The 23,500-nt window shown below is 41.1% G+C and overlaps 1 protein-coding gene across 2 annotated transcripts in view; it reads left to right on the top strand.

Moving 5' to 3' along the window:
• The window catches only part of LOC124111163 (guanine deaminase-like), a 29,727-nt gene extending 25,183 nt beyond the window's left edge, over positions 1-4,544 (top strand). For both annotated transcript variants that reach the window (XM_046470779.2, XM_046470778.2), the window contains 4 exons: positions 1,716-1,783; positions 2,131-2,289; positions 2,707-2,853; positions 3,772-4,544. In XM_046470779.2, the coding sequence (XP_046326735.2) occupies positions 1,716-1,783; positions 2,131-2,289; positions 2,707-2,853; positions 3,772-3,830 (433 nt within the window). In that variant the 3' untranslated portion in view covers positions 3,831-4,544. The remainder of the gene's footprint in view (positions 1-1,715; positions 1,784-2,130; positions 2,290-2,706; positions 2,854-3,771) is intronic.
• Positions 4,545-23,500: the final 18,956 nt, after the last annotated feature.

The following is a 23,500-nucleotide window of genomic DNA, read 5'->3' on the forward strand; positions in this document are numbered from 1 at the left end:
GTCAATGACGTCTTACATCACGTATGTTGTACTATAAGAGGGTAAATGTCGCCTTACATCACGTATGTTGTACTATACGAGGGTAAATGTCGCCCCGAATCACGTATGTAGCACTATACTAGGTTAGCTGTTGCCTCACATGACGTGTGTAGTATACCAAGATGAAGTGTTACCCTCTCACCAGAATAGAAAACAGAAGTTGATGTTTATCATCACCTGAGAAGAAACCAATAGTAGGTATTTTGTTTTCAGATGACATCAATTGTGTAGTAACTTTCATGTTTGACTGCAGTTCGTATAGTAAGAATCTTCCAATGTCGACGTTGTTGACGTTTAATATTTCCCTCATACATATATCGACATCTGCTAAGAACTGCAGTGATTCAGAAAGGAGAAGGGGCTATCTCTTACTGGAGACAATACAACTCACTACAACAGAACACCCGTGAACACCCGGGGTAGAATAGGTCTCCAACAACCAATCCAGACTCCATTATGTGCAGACCCCTGTCTTATAACAGGAATGTTGCGGCGTTAAACAACAAACAAACACAACAAGAGTGATGTTATGGGTGACAAATCCATTCATTGTAACATTGATGAGAAAAGGGCACAATTCCTCTCACTGCAACAGTGATGGTATGTGTGACAAATCCATTCATTGTAACAGTGACGATACAGGAGACAATTCCTCTCACTGCAACAGTGATTGTATGGCTGACAAATCCATTCATTGTAACAGTGACGATACAGGAGACAATACAACTCACTGCAACAGTGACGGTATGGGTGACAAATCCATTCATTGTAACAGTCACGACACATGAGACAATTCATCTCACTGTAACAGTGACGGTATGGCTGACAAATCCATTCATTGTAACAGTGACGATACAGGAGACAATTCCTCTCACTGCAACAGTGATGGTGTGGTGACAAATCCATTCATTGTAACAGTGACGATACATGAGACAATTCCTCTCACTGCAACAGTGATGGTATGGCAGAAAAATCCATTCATTGTAACAGTGACGATACAGGAGACAATTCCTCTCACTGCAACAGTGATGGTGTGGTGACAAATCCATTTATTGTAACAGTGACGATACATGAGACAATTCCTCTCACTGCAACAGTGATGGTATGGCAGAAAAATCCATTCATTGTAACAGTGACGATACAGGAGACAATACAACTCACTGCAACAGTGACGGTATGGGTGTCAAATCCATTCATTGTAACAGTGACGATACAGGAGACAATACAACTCACTGCAACAGTGATGGTGTGGTGACAAATCCATTCATTGTAACATTGATGAGAAAAGGGCACAATTCCTCTCACTGCAACAGTGATGGTATGGCTGACAAATCTATTCATTGTAACAGTGACGATACAGGAGACAGTTCCTCTCACTGCAACAGTGATGGTATGGCAGACAAATCCATTCATTGTAACAGTGATGATGCTCTGAGGCGTCGTAGATGGCCGTTTCGTCCCTTGGTCTTGGCAGGATCCAATGAATCAATCCAAGAGTATCCCTGATATGGTCTGTAGGCACCATTCACCAGTTCGCTGTAAACGTCTAACAAGCATTTCTTTTGGCATACCTCCAATATTAATCTGACTAGCTGTAATACAACTGAAATACTGTCCAAATCGGCGATAACCCCAACTCTCCCCCACACACGTTTTATTAAAATGATGTTCTTCAGGTTGAGAAGCGGCTTCCTTGATGTAAGGCACGTGCTGGAAAAGGGATGTAAAATTGGACTTGGAACAGGTATTTTCAAAGAATCGATTACAATCAACCCAAATTGTATCTCACAATGAATAACAAGGTGATATAAAGACAGCGATAACAGAGTGTGAAGGGAATATGTTGTAGACATATAACGTTAATAACCATGAACAATAAACTTCATTAACATCTGCCTGATCGACTTGATACTTGCTATTTTTGGTCCAATTTGTGGATAACTGTCATGGAAGCGTATGACATCATCCATCCTACGTAACATATATTCTTTTACTCACCACTATCAGGCAAGTCCCTTTCTCTTGAATTAGATGAGAGAATTGTTTTATGAAAGATAAATTAATACATTTCGTTTTTCGATTTCTTTCCAGACGTTTCTGGTGGATACAGTTGCTCAATGTTAGATGCACTTCGCTCTGCCTCCCAAGTCTCGAAAACTATCGCTATTCAACGTGAGGAAAGGGGAGAAAACTACGAAATACTAACATACAAGGAACTATTTCGCCTGGCAACATTAGGCGGAAGTGAAGGTTCAAGAACATTTTGTATTTTTCTCTTTCATAAATGTATTGTGATATTGGTAAATCATTTCTGTACGCGCTGTTTGAAGATTAATTTATTATCTTTTTTTAATTTTGATACCTGTCAAACTTCAAAACTTAAATGCCCTGAACGCAAAGAAATTCTGGTGCTTCGGGGAATTGAACTTAAGCTTATTAACAACTTCCTAATATTCAGACATATATTCTCACAATTGCCAACTTGTGCTCTGACAATTAAGCGCACCTTGGGGCAACATTGAGTTAATATATTGTATTAATGATCATATTGCATCGTTCCTTTTAGTTTCGAAGTGTCTCTCAGTATACGTTGTCCTCTTATATATGTATATCTCTCATGTTAAAGCGTCTTGTAAGTAATAAGCACATGTCGGCTCTGTCTTCCAGTGATGGGACTGGACGAGACAATAGGGAACTTTCAAGTTGGAAAGGACTTTGACGGCATCGTTGTCGACCCTCTTGTGGAGAATTCACCATTTGATGTCTTCTCTACCGATACCTTCTCCGACATTATACAGAAGTTCCTCTTCTTAGGTAAGTCACCATAACGGAAGAAATCATTTGTGTTCGGTCTGAACGTGAAGGAATTAAGTAATTGATATCACCACACAATGAACTCGAGTATCACAGGGTACTGGTTGATGCAAGATATCTCTATTTGTCACACAAATATATGTTCAGCGGGAAGTAAGTATGTAGTTTGGCACGTTTGGACTTCTGACGTGATCAAATACCTAATTATTGGTAAAATAAGCGAAAACGTCTCATTTATCGAACTTCAAATGAAAATCTATGAGCCAAGACCATGAACCATTATGAATTATTACTATATCTTTGTTGTGTTTTTATCTCCATTTCCTTTGAAAATCAGCTTTATTCAAATACTTGCTCATGTCCAAATATCAGAAGAAATGATACCCGAATCTCTAATATCCGCCTTTAGGCACATGTGTGCTTCCCTGCGCATTTAGCGTTGTTATATCTCCCGGAAGTGCATGTGTTGAAATGAACACTGCGGGCCAAAGGGGAAATGTTCCTTCCTTGTCTTCTGTTATACCTTCCAATTTTGAACGTTCGTGTACATGGAGTTACAGCTCGTTGATAACACAACCTATAAAAATAGTTCATATCATCACACAATTACTTGAGGAAACAAAATATCTCTAATTGACACACAAATAGGTTTCACCGAAGAGTAGTATGTAGCTCTTTTCCATACTAGCAATATCTATGTGCGTCCATAATAGTTTTGCAATTGAAATGAATACAATCTGGAGTGATTGATTTAACAGTTTACCTCACATCAGCATGTTTCAAGCTTTGTAACGAACATTGTAATTTCGAATGTGGGTAGACTGGAAGTAACTCCTTGATGTGTGTAATACCATATGACCGAAACCAACATGACATATTATTGATGTGTGTTTTACAGATGCGTGCATGTTTTAATAGGTGATGACCGTAACATGATTGACGTCTTTGTGGCCGGAACTCGGACATCTGGACGATGATATTAGAGAAAGATTAAAATACATACTTCTGTTTGTGTGTCAACACCAACGGGAATATACACACTTTAATGAATGTGCATGAAGAGGAATGTGTACAATTGATTCTATGTCAATCTCAATCGTTATTTCGGCACTGAGAATGCCACAAGCCTATTGTACATAATACCATACATTGTGATGAGCAGGACAGTTTTGTTATGAAAATAAGATTGCTCGTGTATATCATTGCGTGATAAAAAAACAAACATAGATTGTAGGTGCATCTGTGAGATCTTAGAACTATTTGAAAAAATGTGTACATTTAAAGACGCTAAGACGGATATAGTAATATTGTTTTAAGATATGTGTTTCTCAGCATAGCATATGCTGAACACGCGAGAACAATTTCATACTCGTCTTAAAGCCTATCTTGTCATATGTAATAAGGTTCCATGTATCTGACCATAACAGTTATTTGCTTTTTTTAAACGGGTTGACAACTCCGTTGATGTTCTTTTGGTTTGTTTTATTTAAAATCGTTTAAGTGTTAACATGTTCTGAAGTAATAATCAGGCGGGGTAGCCTAGTGGATAACGGGTATTATATTTGTCCCAAAGGGCGATAACTCTTGTTTTGAAATGATAATAGCGACCGTCCAACTGTCACTTGGGTCTGGTTACTGGTTGTGCGCTGCCACAACTTATGACACGTAAGTCCGAAGCTGAGCTAACACTGTATCCATTCGATAAAGGCCGCAGGTGTTATTAAACTGATTCATTTATTACAACATTCTGATAATTATACTTTTTGAAAAGTAGGAAATTACACAGATGTGTTCCAATAGATAAGAAATCATACTGATTTCCTCAGAAGACGTGGCTGGTACATGTACCTTAGTAGTTGTGTATATTTGTAGCTTCTTGTTTTTTCCATATATGTTGACAATTTATTTCCCTTACCACTGTAGTATAAAGAATCAATGTTGGACATTATGTAGCAAATCTGATTTAATTGGTTTAGTTTAATCAACTGTATTCATGACATAAATGCAAATGTAACCTCAAAAGTATTCCTTGTTGATATGTCTAAATGCTGTTTTGTTTACATTATTTTACTGATGATATGTTATTCATTGTAATGTAATGTTTTCACAGTTATGTACAACACATAAATACTAATTGATGTTATGACATTGTTAAATGCAGATATATATTGCAATAAAGAGAGACAAGTATAAAATTACTGATGTGTTGAAGTGTGAATTTTAAACATAAAAGAAACATAAAAGGATATGGTCTGTTCAACATGGGTTTTATCATGTGTAATCATCTGATCACTATCAAAACACACTTAATATGTTCGTTGTGAATTTATTATTTCAGGTTACAACACAGGTTAATACCATGATCATACCTTGGATGCATTCATGGTAATCGGCAAGAAACAGTGACTAACTATTCATAAAATCCATAACTCCTTCCATCTATATAAAAAAATATTCATTTGTGAGTACGTTATCTAAATAAACTGTTGTTTTATGCCATTTCTTTGTCTGAGGGTGCCAACCCCTTCCCATGCAGTACGATGTGTGTCATGAAATTTTTATCAGGTACGAAGATGTCATTATTTAATCTTGAAAAAAACTTTTCAATAAAATCGATAAAGTATAATCCCTTAACTTGTGAGCCCCCATGGTTATGCATTCTGATTGAAAATCTCAGCTTAATATACTTGTACCGGTCGTGTACACTAATATGAGGGGTGTGTGGGTGAGTGTGGTTGGCACCCTCATGGCTCTTGATTAACTCATTTACACATTTATATGCAACATCCTGCGCTCAAGTGAATGTATTGATCTGAGGTGGCGACATAATAGGATAGCGTATTACCGGTTCCTTAAGATATGAATGAATAGGAGGGAATATGACTGTACTGCAAGGGCTATCAGGATGATGCACTCCCTCACAGATTGGACAATAGGTGATGAACGAAAAGAATTGTGTACCACATTTTTCTTCAAGACAAGACCAGGAGCAGATACTGTGCTTGACTGTGCTACTCTATATGTTCCAATTTACTAATGCCAGCTTTTATTGGCATGAACATATTCAGCCACACATGTTACACATACATCTATTTAGATGTATACTTATGAGGCAACTTGCTGTCAACCATTCCAGCTCTTCTCGCTGTGTGTAGCATGTGACAAGAGAACACTGGGGCCTGTCAACATCAAAGGTTTTTCCTTGTTTAGGTTGATGTATCAATGGATATCAATATTTAGATTTGATATACCTAATGTGTATTTTTTTATGACAAGACGATTGTCACAATTACATGTTCGTGTTCTGTTTCATACTTTGGTACCAAGTACTTGTATTGTATATGTCGTAGGTCGTAGATCCTGTCCATCGGATCCTGTCACCATAACTCCGCGAAACTCTTCACAACGGATCATTATTATATTACGAGTGAGTGAGTTGGGTTTAACGCCGCTTTTGACAGAGGAGTATATCCATGTTATATCGCGGCGTGTCAGCTTCATGGAGGGAAGCCCGAAGTGATGCAGGTCGCAGACGTTTACCACTTCGGTGAAACCCACGAGCACGGGTATGGTGCTGACAAACCTAGAAACATAATTGGGGCGAACCGGGATTCGAACCCACAATCATAGGTTTCTGGCGTGCCCAAGGGACGCAACTCTGCACAGCGAATTGCGGCGCCTTAGACGACTTGGCCACCCGTGTCGCCCGATTATGTTACCAAGCCGTTCCCCTGTTTATACTTCAATCTGTAACATGATGAATGTTTCATTTCTTCAACGTGAATCTGTTTAGAAAGGATCCACAATGGCTGAAACTCCGTCTATTTTCCATGGCTCGTTTGTACACTCAACGAAAGAAGAGGATATGGTTACTCACAACGACATGGTTATTGGAGCTGAGAGGGGCAAGCTAGGTTAATTTAAAACTGAAACGAATGTGTTATGTCCAATCTTGGAATAAACAATCTTGAGATATTTCAATATTGTAAGAATGAGTTTGATTATGGCTGTACGCCGCTTTTATCAACATTCTAGCAATATCACGGCGGAGGACACCAGAAATGAGCTCGTCACATTGTACCCATGTGGGAAATCGAACCTGGGTCAACAACGAGACGAACGAACGCTTTAAACAGTAGGCTACCCGACCGCCCCCAATATTGTAAGAAACTATTATAAGCTGTTTTTGCCATTGAAACTGATAACCATAATAATACATCAATGACAATACTGGCAATCCGACACACTGCGACTTGCTGAAGCATGAGCATTAAGATATAACTCGTTAGTTGGCACCTGAAACGCTAATCAGACGGAACACAATTTCACCAGCCGATAACGATGTACCAGAGAGTCATTATCAACCCATCCACGTACATGTACACATTAAGAAAACCCGAGCTCGAAGAAAGGCCTCTTGTCAAAACGCAGTGAGCAAGTCTGCAACTGACTAACCGGTACCCGGAACGCAAACAGCCGTCGATAGTGAGAACACAGGGAACGAAGACGACTGGAGTTTATTGTCCCTTTCGTAACATCACCAGAGCCTTACTTTTAGAAACCTTATGACGTTAGACAGTGGCGTGTACTTGAGATCTAGACATTTCACGGGTTGCCTAATTTTTTCTAGAGGTGACAATTTAGTGGTTCAAGTATGATGGTGTAAATTGATGTTATGGTCTTGGTATTTGAACATAAAGATACATCATGTGAATTAAAACCGATCGCATAATGATACATAATTATGTGTGCTCTTATATTGCGCATGCCTCTGTATCCACACGGTGCATGCTCAAAGCGCTAACTTCATTACCCTCATCAATGGATCAGAGTGCCCTTGATGTTCTCATCGTTCTGGGGAGTATACAACCCAAACTGGCTTGTTGCGTCCTTGAAGGTTAACGGTCACATTACTAACTCGTCCCACCGAGTATCCAATTAATACTGCTGTATGAACAGAGGCACTCCGTAGATTGCAGATGGTTTGAAACGCGAATACGCAGCGACGTGAAACGTGTTGGCAGAATTCTGATATTCTGAACTTCCTTGCAGGTCCCAGGTATTCATCATCGGTCCATCATTTCGCTGTCAGCCGTTTTCAATTCAATTACAAGTCAATGTCCATAAACCTGTTTCTGTACCATGTTGGCCGATTCGAAATTCATCGTTAAAGACGTGTCTAGGCCAGTGTCACACTCATCGTTGGTGTACCCTTCGTATATAATAGCCCCCATGTGCTGTTTTTGTTTGACTGGAATGATTGGAATGATTTAGGGATATTATCATGCTGAGGACAAACTCTCTGCATTTTAGCTTCAATAAAGGTAACGCTATTTTTCTAGTCATTGTCATTTGTAGAAACCCTAGGCCTCGGTCTCTTCAACCTTCTTCTTCGCACTGAAAATGGCAGACCTCAGGCTTCTTCAAATGATAATGTCCTGAAAAATAGCATTACCCTTATACTGCCATGGAAGTATCGAGACAAATCAACTTCAGTTTAGCGATTTGGAACTGGGATCTCATTGGTTTCATCAAGCGTCAAAGATCTGCATTGCTCTGGCCTAGTTTATGCTGACACGCGTTGTGTGAATGGAAATACGTAGCCTGTTTTCACTCCTTTTTATTTGCATTTCTGATTTTTGGCTTTAATGAAATGAAGCAAACAGGTAATTTTAGTACGTATTACAGCAAATTCAATTTCCTTCGAGTTCCAATTACATATTGCAAAATTACTTAAAGTAACATCTTGATTTATATGAAAAGGTATTCTGCAACAGCTTGTGACCTTATATTATATACCATTCTGCCGTCATCGCGTGGCAGGAATAATGCTGTAGGGCGTCAGGCAACAAACACAAACATTTTTATGCAAATTTATGAGTGGTGGGTGCTACGGGTAGGTCAGGACATGCTTATCCTTTTCGCAAACACCTGGTGTCATCACTAAGTTTTAATGATCAATTTCCTTTTTCTCCCAATTGAACATGTTTCGTCTGATAATCGAGGCTGGTTATTTTATGGCTTTGACGTTTTCTATTTACATAAACTGGGACAGGTAAAATATAGTCCAATCGGGATATGAAATTTTGGACGATATTACCAACGATTGGTTTGTGGAGGGCATATAAATACATAATGTAAATGTAACTACAGAGCCAAATTTCATTTCACATCCATTCCAAAACATCATAACAAGAGTATTACATCAAAATAGAGACCAATGAATTATCTGTCATGATCTGTCTTCCATTGCTTCAATATTAAACATAACTTCCCCGCAGAAATCATCGTGATCAACAGAAATTGAAAGAGTAAAATATCATTTGTCCCGCCTATCCATGTAGGCGTGTTGAAGTATCGTCTAATGTCTCTAATTCTAATATTCATCGAACATGAAACGCGCCTTCCCGATTTGATTAGCAAATACAGTGTGCCTCGTGGCAACATCAGACATCTGGAGAAATGGTAAGTTTTGATTTGCATATTCAGATACCAAATATCGTTCACGTAAAGTGAGTAGATTCGAACATTGTTTATATTACAGGCACGAAGGGGGATAAGTAATGTATTCTTACATTGTGCCACAGACTATTGGTTTCGTCAGAGAGGTTTCTTGAAATAGACTGCCCCCTCAGGAAAAGTACCCCCGAAAATATTCCTCATTACAAGAAATGTGCCCCCGAAAATATTCCACATTACAAGTGTCTAAAAAACAGATAAGTGGAGTATTTTAGCCTATGTTCATATAATTAAGGGATCACTCACACCAATACATTTGTAACTAAATTATTCTGAGGAACTAGACATTTGAATACATTGAATCTGAGCTTCAATGTTGCAAGAAGCAAACTGTAATATTGAAACAAACTTTCCTTGGATACTTGTCCATTGCTATGTTATTTGGGGGCAATTTCCGGGTTAAGGGGTAAGTGTCCTTTGGCAGATACCCTGAAACCGTAAGCGTTATCATGGATATATACACGGCACTCAATTCACGAATGACATGATTGTCATCCTTTTATCGGAGCCAAAAGTTGTGTGTCCTATTTATCTGAAATGTATGATACATGTACCATAAATTTAAATTGCTGATTTCTGTTTCCTATTATTTTGTTTGTTGCTTCTGCCACAGACAGGCAATATTTAAGCAATATGATGACGGCCTGTAAATAATCCAGTCGTTCAATATCAGGACTATAACACGTAATCAACCAAGCCTTCCCACTCTATCCATTTGAGTCGACTCCTGATAAGCATATAGAAAAGGTACTGCCGACCAAATTCTCGTGATCCGTCAGAGTTTTCTAATTCACAGGCAGTTTCTGATGCCTGGTTTGGTGGACACCCACATCCATGCTCCTCAGTATGCGTTTGCTGGCTCCAAAAATGATCTGCAGCTGTACGACTGGCTCAGCACCTACCACATACCCAACTTAATCAAAGTTTAAGGATCTGAAATACGCCATTGATGTCTACAGCAAGGTGGTGGTAAGTTTCAACAATGGTACTGAGTTTTAACGTTATGATGATTTCAATATTGACGTCGGTGTTGCATCTTTTAACGTCAATACTGCAGATCTTAGCGTCAATTCTGAACATCTTACCGTCACATCTGCAGTTCTTAACGCATTTGAAAGAAGAAGCCAAACTTCAACCCTAGTGTTATAGAATTACTTTGCTGTAACGTCAATGTTGTTTATAACACCATTGTCATTGTTATTATGTCAGTGCGTAAGAGTTTAACGTCAGAGCTGTAGATTCTTACGTTACTGTCGTAGAGGTATAAGCTTGTGTATACTTTAACGGCAATGCGCTGGACGTTGACGTTAGTTCTGCAGTTCGAAAGGTCATTGCTGTAGAGTCAATGCCCTAGAGATTTACGCTTATGCTAGATACTTGAACGTAAATGCTTTGGATTCTAACGTAAGTGGGGTGTATTTAAATATTAGTGATGTCATTGATGGAATTCAAAATGTCATTTCGCCAAATGTTGTAGGTATTACCGCTAAAACTAGGCGTTTTTAATGTTAAATGCTCAAACACAAGTCCTTTGAAATACACGACGGCAACAGTATATGCCCAGTTACACTGTTGTCAATGCATTACACTTTGCGTATACCTAGCGTTATGGAGATTATTATCACTATGAGTTGTTTGTGTTATTATTATTATTAGGACTCCCTTCAGTGGAAGCCACAATTTGGTGCCCGAGAAACTGTAATTGCAAACTGGCATCCTGCATCTCACCGCAATCGTATCGATGGAGTAGCTCAGTAGATGACGTTGATGTAGTTGCTAGGCACACAGAAAGCCTTGAAACCCGTGGAAATTCCGGGGTAGAAAAGGTCTTCAGCGTGTCTGACCACCTTACTCCGTTTGTCGTCTCTTGCAACAAGCAAGGGTTGCTGACAACCACGGATGTGAACGGGGTAACTGTCTATGTGACGACATACCCGAAGAAAAGGTAAACCTTCTTAAACCAACCTTTGAAGTAATATTCCTGAAACATTTCAGGAAACACACCTTTAGTTCGTGTCTTAGTTTGAAGAAATTGATTTTTTCTAATTTCTTTTCGCAGGCTCGAACTCTGAAAAACGGAACAACGACTGCATGTTACTTTGCTACGATACACAGAGATACAATTCTACTTTTTCAAGTCATTGGTTAAAAATGGTTCTTTGATTTCCAGGACATTGCACTATGGTTTATGCCACAACACATGGATTGCAGAATATAACCATTTCCATAACAGTTTTGGACCGCCTCCGTGGTCTAGTGGTAGAGCGTCCGCCCAGAGAGCGGAAGGTCCGTGGTTCGATCCCCGGCCGCGGCATACCAAAAGACGTTAAAAGATGGTACTTGTTGTGACCCTGTCTGGCGCTCGGCATTAAGGGGCTTAAACAAGGACTGGTCGGTTCGGAGTCAGTAACCTGTGTCTGAGTAGGGTATTCATGTTAAACTGCGACATGATATCTCAGTGAGCTAGCACTATAAATCGGCATCAGTCCGGACTCGTACAAGAAGCCACACATACACATACATGCACGTCGCTATATAAGTGCGATAATCTTGGACGCGACGTTTAACACGATTTCACCACCACGATAACAGTTTTACATCCTTTTCAGTATGTCAGGTGTGTCAGAAGAGGCATTGTCATGAAAACGTAGAAAACGTATCCCAGAATATAATGACCATAACTTTCTTCAAGTATCTTGAAGACTTGAATTTCTTTGGTGCCGGAGAAGCGGAATGGTGCCATTTCATATATTGACGTTTTGACGCGGGATCATAGCGGTTGACCCATATTTCATCACCCGTTCATATTCTCTTTTTGAATTTGTCGAAATACTCCCCATTAGCTCTAAATGTTCTCTGGTAATGTCAGTTCTTTCATCCTTTAGATCAGAATTTAGAAACAGTCTGATGAGTTGTAAAATGTTTTGATGAAATAAGATTTCTCCTGTATATCATTGCTCAATAAATAAACATAAACAAATGATGCAATAGTAAAATTAGAGCTATTTAACAAAACACTAAAGTTATAGACGCTGGGATGGATATGTATTTCTGAGTATGGAACAACATTAGACATACGAGAAAAAAGTGGCACTCGTCTTCAAATATTCCTCAAGGTACATAACTGGTGATCTGTATAAGGTTTCCATGTATCTGACCATAGCAGTTACTTGCATTTGTTCTGTAGGTTCACAACGGAGTTGATGTTGTTTTTGTTTTAGATACAATCGCGCCCGATGGCTCTGAGGCTTTTGTCATGTGTGACAACTCTTAATTTAAAAAAATATGAGTGACGGTCCAACATGTCGCTTCCGGTCTTTTTACCGGTAAAATATGCGCTTCGACAACTTGAAGCACGTAGAGACAAGGACTAGCTAAAACGCCTCCCTATTTAACCTTCATTGGAAAACGGCTGTACTGAATATCGTCAACAGGCACATGTTTTGTAGTGATCGTTAGTTTAGAATATAGATATCTGTTCAATTTACCGATATTCATTAAGTCCCTAGCCTTATAAGTGTGTTTTTGATAACTTTTTCATGACAACAGTCGCGCTCTCTGACAACCTCAGACATACATACACGTCATAAAACAACAGTTTGTTAAAACAAGAGAATATACAAAAATAAAAATTCAAGACTGGTTTCAACTATTGTATGGTGAACATATGCTATCTGCAATTTCACAGGAGAAACTTTCCCGACTAACAAAATCAGGAACAAGCTTTCGAACGCGATCTCTTTGTAGTTATAATAATTGACAGTTCTTCTTATCTATAAAAACAAGTATGTGTGTGTCAGTGAGTGAGCATCTTCCCAAGGCAAAGGAGTTAACTGACTATAAAAGTCCAGTTTCCACCCTTGCCGAACCAGGCTGGTATTATGGAGTTACATTTTGGCTGGACTAACGAGTCTATGCATAGTCCAATCAAAGCGCGCACCGAAATCGAAATCCGGTTCGTTAACTGTCGTGCAGATTTCGGTCGATTGCAGGATTTGCAAATCATGTGCACCGCCAACTCGTTGTCAGCAGACATTTTCCAAATCTTTTTATGCTTTTAATCAAGGTGCCCACGTGATTTGATGCATTTTGCGATGTAAGACCCGTTTTATCACAATATAGATCTTGATTATCGTTCAGATCGTCCTGACCGGGAGCCACCTTTTTGTGTGAAGAAAACGCAAGTGATACGAGAGGTGGAATCTGATTGGTCCATAGGAGAGACTTAGAAGGGACATAACTGGTAATAGCCACTGGTGGCGCTACAACCGAGCCCAGTAATTCCAGCCTTGTTCGGCAAGGGTGGAAACGGGACTTTTAAAGTCAGTTAACTCTCTTGCCTCGGGAAGATGGTGAGTGAGTGAGTGCTGCAGTCAGTAAGTCAGGACAACGCTTTGTTACGGGCCCGTGAACATCCGGGGTAAAATAGGTCTTCAGCAACCCATGCCTGCTGTATGACGGCGGTCTGTAAATAATCGAGTCTGGACCAGACAATCCACTGATTGACATCATGAGCATCTATCCACGCAATTGAGATACGATGAAATGCATCAAACCAAGTCAGCAAGCCTGGCCACCGGATCCCGTTAGTCACCTCTCACGACAAGCATAGTCGCTTTTTACGGCAAGCATGGGTTTCTGGAAACCTATTCTACCCCGGATCTTTACGGGATGAAGCCCGAAGTGATGTAAGTCGTTGAACCCACGGTCATGGTTCTGGGGTGCGTGTGGGACGTTTTTCTGCAAAGAGAACTGCGGCGTCTCGGACGACTCGGCCACACGTGACCCGAGTGAGTGAGTGAGTGAGTGAGTTGTGTTTAACGCCGCTTTTAACAGTATTCTAGTTATATCACGGCGTGTCAGCTTAATGTGGGAGGAAAGCCCGAAGTGATGCAGGTTTGAGACGTTAACCACTTCGGTGAAACCCACGAGCACGGGTATGGTGCTGACAAACCTAGAAACATAATCGGGGGAACCAGGATTCGAACCCACAATCATAGGTTTCTGGCTTGCCCAAGGGGACGCAACTCTGCACAGCGAATCGCGGCGCCTTAGACGACTGGGCCACCCGTGCCCCCTACGTGACCCGAGAAATATACTCCATACAATTAACCCTGCAAAACAGTTGAAGATATATTTACAGAGGTTTTTAAATGACTAGACATGAAGTAATACTGAGTAAATCAGAGAGAAACGCTATATGCCAAGCAAAGGAGCAGTCAGCATTAATCAAGCCCTAACAGGGCCCAGGGAAGACCGATGAGAAATGAATCGAGACATCGTTAACATATTCAGAGAATACTCATATAACCAACTGCGACTTTGTCACTGATGAATATACAGGATAATTTTCTTGAGGTAAACACATACTATACAGTGCGAGCTATAACACTGTGGAAATTGCATTTTCTTTGAAGAGCAGGTCGGATCCAAGGGCGTTAATTCACTAGTCTCAACTACCTGCCGCTAGAAATATTACAAATGACTAAAGGGAGGTAAAGCTGTCACGCCAACAGATAAACAACACAAATCTGATAAAACGAGTTAAAAACGTAAATTCATTTACGAAACTGTAAGTCTGTCGTGAACCTTTTCTCAATAGACTAGATTGGCATTTCCAAAGACATACAGACAAATACTCACTACTTTTGGGGTTTGATGAAAAAATGTCCAGATTCTGGTTCAGGCTGTGTGCAGTGTCAGGACCTCGCGCGTTCTGTGTAAGGGGAGCTAACTCCACCAACCATCTTACATCAATGCGAACTGCTTGTCGTCGTTTTGTCAATTTATAAATTATTCTTGAAATTATATGCTTTTTCACTTCGCAACATATCACTGTTGTCACATTCGCGACATTCACAGACAGTGAACTTAATGCACAGAAATACGATGTTGTGATTAAAGTTATGAAACTGTATGCCCTTTAACTATAAAAAACGACAAAATCTATATATGAACAAGGGCGATATGTGATCTCGGCATATTTACACCCAAGTCAAAACTAGCGTATTTCAATAGAAGCTATCATTTTAATTGTCCGATTTTAAAACAAACGACGAGGGGGAGTTGTATACGGCACAATAAAACACTGCGGGGAGAATAAGCAAACGCGCACAACGACCACGAGTCATATACAATTACGTATTTTTTATATGACATATGTACATTATGCACAGAAATCTTTATGTTTAGAAAATTTACAAGCCTTAAACATATTTATTCGTATCAAAATAAAGCTTACTCCCTGTTTATTCTCAAACGTACTCACTACCCTCTCCAAAAATAACATTGTCCAAGTTAGGGCGTCATCAAGATGCGAGCGTATGTTCGAATCTCCAGAAATGATGTTTCATCGTAAAATATACCACGCCTCCTTCTTCATTGTTCTTTGCGAGTTATCGCGCGGCTATCTTATATCAAGTTTTACGGTATGTTTGTGTCTTGGCAACTGCGACATTAAACGCAACCCCAGGCTCCTTTATGTCTTTGTTGCCAAATACTGGTGAAGATCCGGGTTAGATCCATGCCGTAAAAAGGTGACAATGGGTGTCATAAGAGCCGACTAACGGCATAGGGGGGTCAGGCTCGCTGGCTTGGTTGATGCATGTCATCGTGTCTCTAATGCATAGATCGATGCTCATGACGTCAACCACTGGACTGTCTGGTTCAGACTGGATTATTTACAGACCGCCGTCATATAGCTTGAATATTGCTGAGTTCGGCGTTAAACAACACACAAACTTCATTGCAAAACGTATTTCGTGCTACTCGTACATGCTGCGTCGTGTACAAGAATCCGGCATGGTGTGGTCACAAACCTATCAGTACCATACAGCCTTCTGCGTATAATGGTCAAAATTGTTCCAAGAAGTATTTTTTCAAAGGTCATTTGGTCATTTCGGCCATGCGTCAATGACATTATTTATACGTGGTGATATTTTACGCTCGCTTTCGTTACTTCTGACAACCAGGATATGTGATCATCACACTGATTGGATGGAAAAGATAAATGAATCATTACTCGCCGATAACATGTACAGATACTTGTTACGGTGGGGGACTCGCCTCTCTGAGAAGGATAAACGCTCCGCGTGTTGGGGAAAACAAACACTAGTGCATGCAAGGGGAAGAGAAAAGCCCCCGCGCCGAAACCCGAGGAGAAACATTTCTGTACATTTCTGTGGTCTGTCAGCAGAGTCGCCGAGAGACCTAGGATGTCTTGGGACTATAACTCCATGTCTGGCCTTTCCATTCACAGATCCTGGGATGTTGTGTAGAAGGTCCAGGGATGTTGTGTATAATGTCCTGGGGTGTTGTTTTTGATCTCATGAGGTGTTGTGTGTAATGTCCTGGAATGTTGTTTATGAGATCCAGGGATGTTGTGTATGATGTCCTGGAATGTTGTTTATGAGATCCAGGGATGTTGTGTATAATGTCCTGGAATGTTGTTAATGAGCTCCTGGGATGTTATATATAATGTCCTGGGATGTTGTGTATGATGTCCTGGAATGTTGTTTATGAGATCCAGGGATGTTGTGTATGATGTCCTGGAATGTTGTTAATGAGCTCCTGGGATGTTGTGTATGATGTCCTGGAATGTTGTTAATGAGCTCCAGGGATGTTGTGTATGATGTCCTGGAATGTTGTTAATGAGCTCCTGGGATGTTGTGTATGATGTCCTGGAATGTTGTTAATGAGATCCAGGGTTGTTGTGTATGATGTCCTGGAATGTTGTTAATGAGATCCAGGGATGTTGTGTATGATGTCCTGGAATGTTGTTAATGAGATCCAGGGATGTTATATATAATGTCCTGGGATGTTTTATGGTAGCTACAGTGAGTGGGTGAGTGAGTTTGGTTTTACGCCGCTTTTAGCAACATTCCAGCAATATCACGGCGGGGGACACCAGAAATGGGCTTCACACATTGTACCCATGTCGGGAATCGAACCCGGGTCTCGGCGTGACGAACGAACGCTTTAACCACCAGGCTACCCGACCGCCCCTGGTAGCTACAGGGATGTAGTCTGGGGACCTGGAGGCACGTGGTTCTGTGACCAGCGCACAGGTCAGAAATAAGCAGATTGATTGAGTATGTTTGTATGCGGCTTTTAGCAATATTCCAGCAATATCAAGGCGGGGGACACCAGAAATAGGCTCACACATAATACACATGTCGGGAATCGAGACCGGGTCTCCGGCGTGACGAGCGAACGCTTTAACCACTAGGCTAGCCCACCACCCCCAATATTGTCAGAAAATATCCAGCATGGAAAAGCGCCATGCAAATGGACAAATATTATTAATAGGTGCTGGATCTTGTATATAAACTTCAAGGATGTTGCATGGTGGATCCTGGGATGTTGTGTGGTGGATCCTGGGATGTTGTATGGTGGATCCTGGGATGTTGTATGGTAGGTCCTGGGATGTTGTAAAGAGGGTCCTGGGATGTTGTGTGGTGGATCCTGGGATGTTGTATGGTGGATCCTGGGATGTTGTATGGTAGGTCCTGGGATGTTGTAAAGAGGGTCCTGGGATGTTGTGTGGTGGATCCTGGGATGTTGTATGGTGGATCCTGGGATGTTGTATGGTAGATCCTTGGATGTTGTGTGCTGGATCCTGGGATGTTGTGTTGTGGATCCTGGGTCGTTGTCTGGTGGGTCCAGGCATGCTGTGTTTCGGGTCCAGGTCTGTTGTATGGTGGATCCCTGGGTGTTGTTTGTTGGATTCTGGATGCTGAATTGCGGATGCTGGGATGTTGTCTTGTGGATCCTGATACGTTGTTTGGTGGATCCTGGTATGCTGTGTTTCGGGTCCAGGGCTGTTGTATGATGGATCCATGGGTGTTGTTTGTTGATCCTGGATGTTGTATGGTGGATCCTGGGACGTTGTATGGTGGATGTTGGATGCTGTTTTTGGCAGATCCTAGGTCGTTGCATGGTGTATCGTGGCATGTTGTATTGTGCATCCTGGGTTGTCGTATGGAGGATCCTGGGGTGTTGTGTGGTGGATCCTGGGCCGTTGTATGGTGGATCCTGTGATGTTGTGTGGTGGATGCTGGGATGTTGTATGGTGGATCCTGGGATGTTGTATGATGGATACTTGGATGTTGTGTTGAGGATCCTGGGGTGTAATGTTGTGGATCGTGGGATGTAGTTATGGTAGATCCTGGGATGTTGTGTGCTGGATCCTGGGATGCTGTATTTGGGGTCCTAAGCTGATGTATTTTGATCCGGGGATGTTGTATGATGGATCCTGGGTTGATGTATGGTGGATCCTGGGTTGTTGTGTTGTGGATTCAGGGATGTTGTATAACTGGTCCAGCGATGTTGTGTTCTGGATCCTTTGATGTGGTATGATGGATCTTGGGATGCTGTATGGTGGATCCTGGATGTTGTGTGGTGGATCCTGGGATGTTGTATGGTGGATCCTTGGGTGTTTTATGGTGGATCCTGGGATGTTGCATGTAAGATCCTGGGATGTTGTGTTGTGGATCCTTGGCCGTTGGTTGATGGATCCTGGTATGCTGTGTTTCGGGTCCAAGGCTGTTGTAGGTGGATCCATAGGTGTTGTTTGTTGGATCCTGGATGTTCAATGGGTGATCCTGTGATGTTGTCGTGTTGATCTTAGGGTGTTGTATGGTGGATCCCGGGATGCTGTTTGCTGGATCCTGGGACGTTGTTTGGTAGATCCTGGGACGTTGTTTGGTAGATCCTGGGATGTTGTGTGGTGGGTACTGGGATGTTGTGTGGTGGATCCTGGGATGTTGTATGGTGGATGTTGGATGATGTTTTGGGCGGATCCTGGGACGTTGTATGGTGGATCCTTCGTTGTTGTATGATGGATCCTGGGATGTTGTATGGTGGATCCTGGGACGTTGTATGGTGGATCCTGGGATGTTGTATTGTGGATCCTTCGTTGTTGTATGATGGATCCTGGGATGTTGTATGGTGGATCCTGGGCCGTTGTATGGTGGATCCTGGGATGTTGTGTGGTGGATCCTTGGACGTTGTTTGGTGGATCCATGGTTGTTGTTTGTTGGATCCTGGATGTTGAAAGGCGGATCCTGGGATGTTGTCTTGTGGCTATTAGGGTGTTTTACGGTTGATCCTGGGATACTGTATGGTGGATCCTGGGTTGTTGTGTTGTAAATTCAGGGATGTCAAACTGGTCCAGCGATGTTGTGTTCTGGATTCTGGGATGTGGTATGATGGATCCTTGGATGCTGTATGGCGGATCCTGGGATGTTCTCTTGTGCATCCTAGGGTGTTGTATGATGGACCCTGGATGCTGTATGGTGGATCCTGAGATGTTGTGTGGAAGGTCCTGGGATGTTGTATGATGGATCCTGAGATGTTGTATGGTGGATGCTTGGATGTTGTATGGTGGATCATGGGATGTTGGGGGTGGGGGTGGGGTGTTGGGGGGGGGGGGGGGGGGGGATGTTTACAAAGAGATCCGAGAAGGGTTATTAAACACTAGAGAAACTCGATATATTTGATCTTATTTAGCCCCTCTGAAAGCAATTAACATGCTCAGGAAGTAGTAAATTGTGCTTATTTCGAGGCACACTTAGACAGGTTAGTTAAAGCTAGCGGTCTAACATCCATGCTTTCAACGGTTAGTGTCCGGGTTTTGTGTTCAAAAACACGCAGCGTTTACTTATTTAATTAAATTGTGTATTGAGTCCTGGTATGCCTTTGTGGCTTATGCGATAAGATAAATGCTGTGCGTCATTGCATAATTGCAAGTCATGGTCAATGTGCTTGTCATGGTATAATTTCAGAACGTAACCCGTTTCTCCTAAAACGCTCGAATTGTTCTCTGGTCCACAAATCCTGAGTCATCGTTGCCTTATACGGAGGCTAGACAGAAAGGCAAGGTATTGAGTTGATGTTGTCGCTGTACAAATGTTTGTAGCATATATTACAAAAGGATAGCAAAGTAGGTCAACGGGGTATTTAACACCTGCCTTTATTTTCGCATTTTTTTAATGACCCTTAATTATCCCTTCTAGACAGCACCCTTACAGAAATGTTAAAGTTTAATTTACATAATCATAAAAGGACGTATTAGTCTCTCATTAAACGTAGTTATCATACCCTTATCTCCTTATATATACGCGCTGAGTCAGATAGTTCAGTAGGAATTAAAAGAAACATCCTGTACGTTTTATCATGTTTGTTTGTGGATTGCTGTTTAACGCCACACTCAATAAATAACAGCTCTTTTCTTATTAATGAATAATGTCAACATTTGATACAATAAGTTGCGTTGACTGCTTCAATAATCTATTTCAAATATTGTATTTGTTTCTAAAACCGCACTCGACTCCAGCTATGACGGCGATCTGTTAATAATCGAGTCTGGACCAGACAATCAAGCGATTGACATCATGAGCATCGTTCTACGCAATTGGGATACCACGAGATATATCATGCCAGTCAGCGAGCCTGATCACTCGATCCCGTTAGTCATCTCTTACGTTGGTTGGATGGTTGGTTTGTTGTTTTACGCCGCACTCACCTATATTTCAGCTATATGGCGGGGGTCTGTAAATAATCGAGTCTGGACTAGACAATCCAGTGATTAATATCATGAGCATCGATCCACGCAATTGGGATCAAACCAAATCAGCCAGCCTGATCACCCGATCCCGATATAGTAGCCTCTTACGACAAGCATTGTCGCCTTTTACAAAGTATGGGCTGCTGAAGACATATTCTACCCCGGATTTTCAGGGTGCACCTGCCTTGCGTATACAAAGGCAGCACAGTTCACTTGTTTGTGGAGATCCAGGTTATCGTCCGCGGTAATCAGAGCATGGCACTTGAGACGCTAAAGCCTAAGATATATTACACAGAAGAGAATGCCTTGAATGTCTAGTCTTTGTTAGGCTTTTAAACGTGACCTTAATTTCAAAGAACATCATCTGTTTATCTGTAGGGATTTTGAACTACATACCAGTTTCTATTTAGAGGTAGGTGAGGTCAAATGGGTTTAACGCCGCGATCAAGAATATAGCGACGTGTGTGTGTGTGTGTGTGTGTGTGTGTGTGTGTGTGTGTGTGTGTACTAGTTCGGCATTATGCCGAGTTTATAGTGGTAGCCTACACAGAGACCATGCCGCAGTTTAACATGAATACCCCACTCAGACACAGTGTACTGACTTCGACCCGACCAGTCCATGTTTTTGCCATCTAATTATTGCCGAGCGCCAGGCGGGGCAACATCAAGTCTTGTTACGTCTTTTGGTACATCCTTCCGCTCTCCGGGCAGACGCAGTCTACCACTAGACTGCAACGAAATTGTGTCTTGGCAACATGGTATTTTGCAATTGTTATATGTTTAGGGTATAATTCTGTTCAAAGGTACCTTTAAGGAAAACATAAGTCCTAGTTTTATAATTGTTGAAAGGAAAGGCGTGTAGTTCAAACGAATATCATAACTTTGTTATTAATGCCTCGAAAAGGGATTATTTACCACATAATGGCACAGATAGCCAAATCCAATACGAAACAACAAAAAGCTTAATTGGTAAATACAACTACTTTTGCCACGATTCCCTGCTTGAGAAGCATAATAACGTTTTTGGATATCTATCATTTGGCACAGGCAATAATCTAATCCTGAATTTTATAGAACGTTCAATGCAACAATATACACAGCGTAAGGCCACATTCACCCAATACTGTGCAGGTGGGTGTCGAGTAGAACGCAGATCCAGGGCCCACTTGCACAAAGCGATCTTAGCGCTAAGATGATCGTAACTCACATACTTTAACATAGGCTTACAATAATCTTAGCGCTAAGATCGCTTTGTGCAAGTGGGCCCAGGGCGGGACTCCAATCCGAGGCGTATTCTCATATCCGTGGCAGATCATCATCACTCCAAGGAAAGGTTTACGTGCAAACATGTGTTGGTTTATATATTTACTACACGATCCAACCCCTAAACCTCAGACCAATACAATAAATTAGGCACAATGTAAGCATCAAATATCCTAAAACGTAATTCACACGGAATTGGAATCAATTAAGTATTCCAAGATGACGAGGCTTTACCCACAACGTTGATGTGAATTTTTTTAATTCTTCTCCCCAAAACATATTTTGTTTTCATTTCATATTAATAGAACATGTTAGCATTATTGGTCACCTTGATCAGTCATTACATGAGCTTCTATAAACAGTAGTGCTAGACTGAGAAGCCGCACTGTTTGTATGCTTATCCCAGGATATATAGAATACTAGACGAGCTTTCGTGTTATAATAATTTCATGACACGAGTGAATAGTTCTGGTTATCTGACGAGCGAGTTTGGTATTACGCGGGAGAGTGTTTAGTATTCTATTTATTACATGACGTTTATAACTTATCAAAATATCACTGTCGTGTGTAAATAGGCGGCAGACAAGATGCGCAGCACACTCCAAGCAGGCAGAAGACAATTACGCGATCAACAGCATAATCCAATGAAGTTTGACAGAATAATACTTCAAACACTTCAAAACGTTCACTCTTATTACTTTCATACAGCACAAGAGTCTACCTTTAGAATTCAGGGATCCGTTTCACACAGCTATGGTTGTGTTGCTACACGTTTACGTTTTAATGTACCCAATCACCTATAAAAATTCCCAATGATCGTTTGCTATGTTTCCTGAAACACACGTTGCGCTGTAGAGTTACGCTCCCATATTCTAAGATAGTTAATGTAGGGCAGTGTGCACGAAAGAACTGCTTGGGCGCAGTTTCATATCTCAGTGTTGGACTGTTTGAAGCCGTATGCTCAAGGTGGCATGAAAGATCTTATTGTGATATTTTATAAACAAAATTCGTTCCATAATCATAAGATAGATTCTTAATTAAAATTATTTGTGACAGACAATTTCTTTCACCCGAAACTCACCCATCCAAATACCCACTCAGTCACTTAATATCAAAGCATCGTTTACCACTTACAATGTATGCCCTTGACACAATAACACTCAGACACTTACTCAACCACCCATATTCACTATTGAATAATAATAACCCAGCTGATGTTATGTAATTTGTATTGACCACCCTTGGCCCGTGAATATTTAGACCGCTATATATATTTAACTTGGGGAATATTTAACATGT

This window comes from Haliotis rufescens, unplaced genomic scaffold, assembly GCF_023055435.1.
Source record: "Haliotis rufescens isolate VD_foot unplaced genomic scaffold, xgHalRufe1.0.p SCAF_9, whole genome shotgun sequence".
NCBI lineage: Eukaryota > Metazoa > Mollusca > Gastropoda > Lepetellida > Haliotidae > Haliotis > Haliotis rufescens.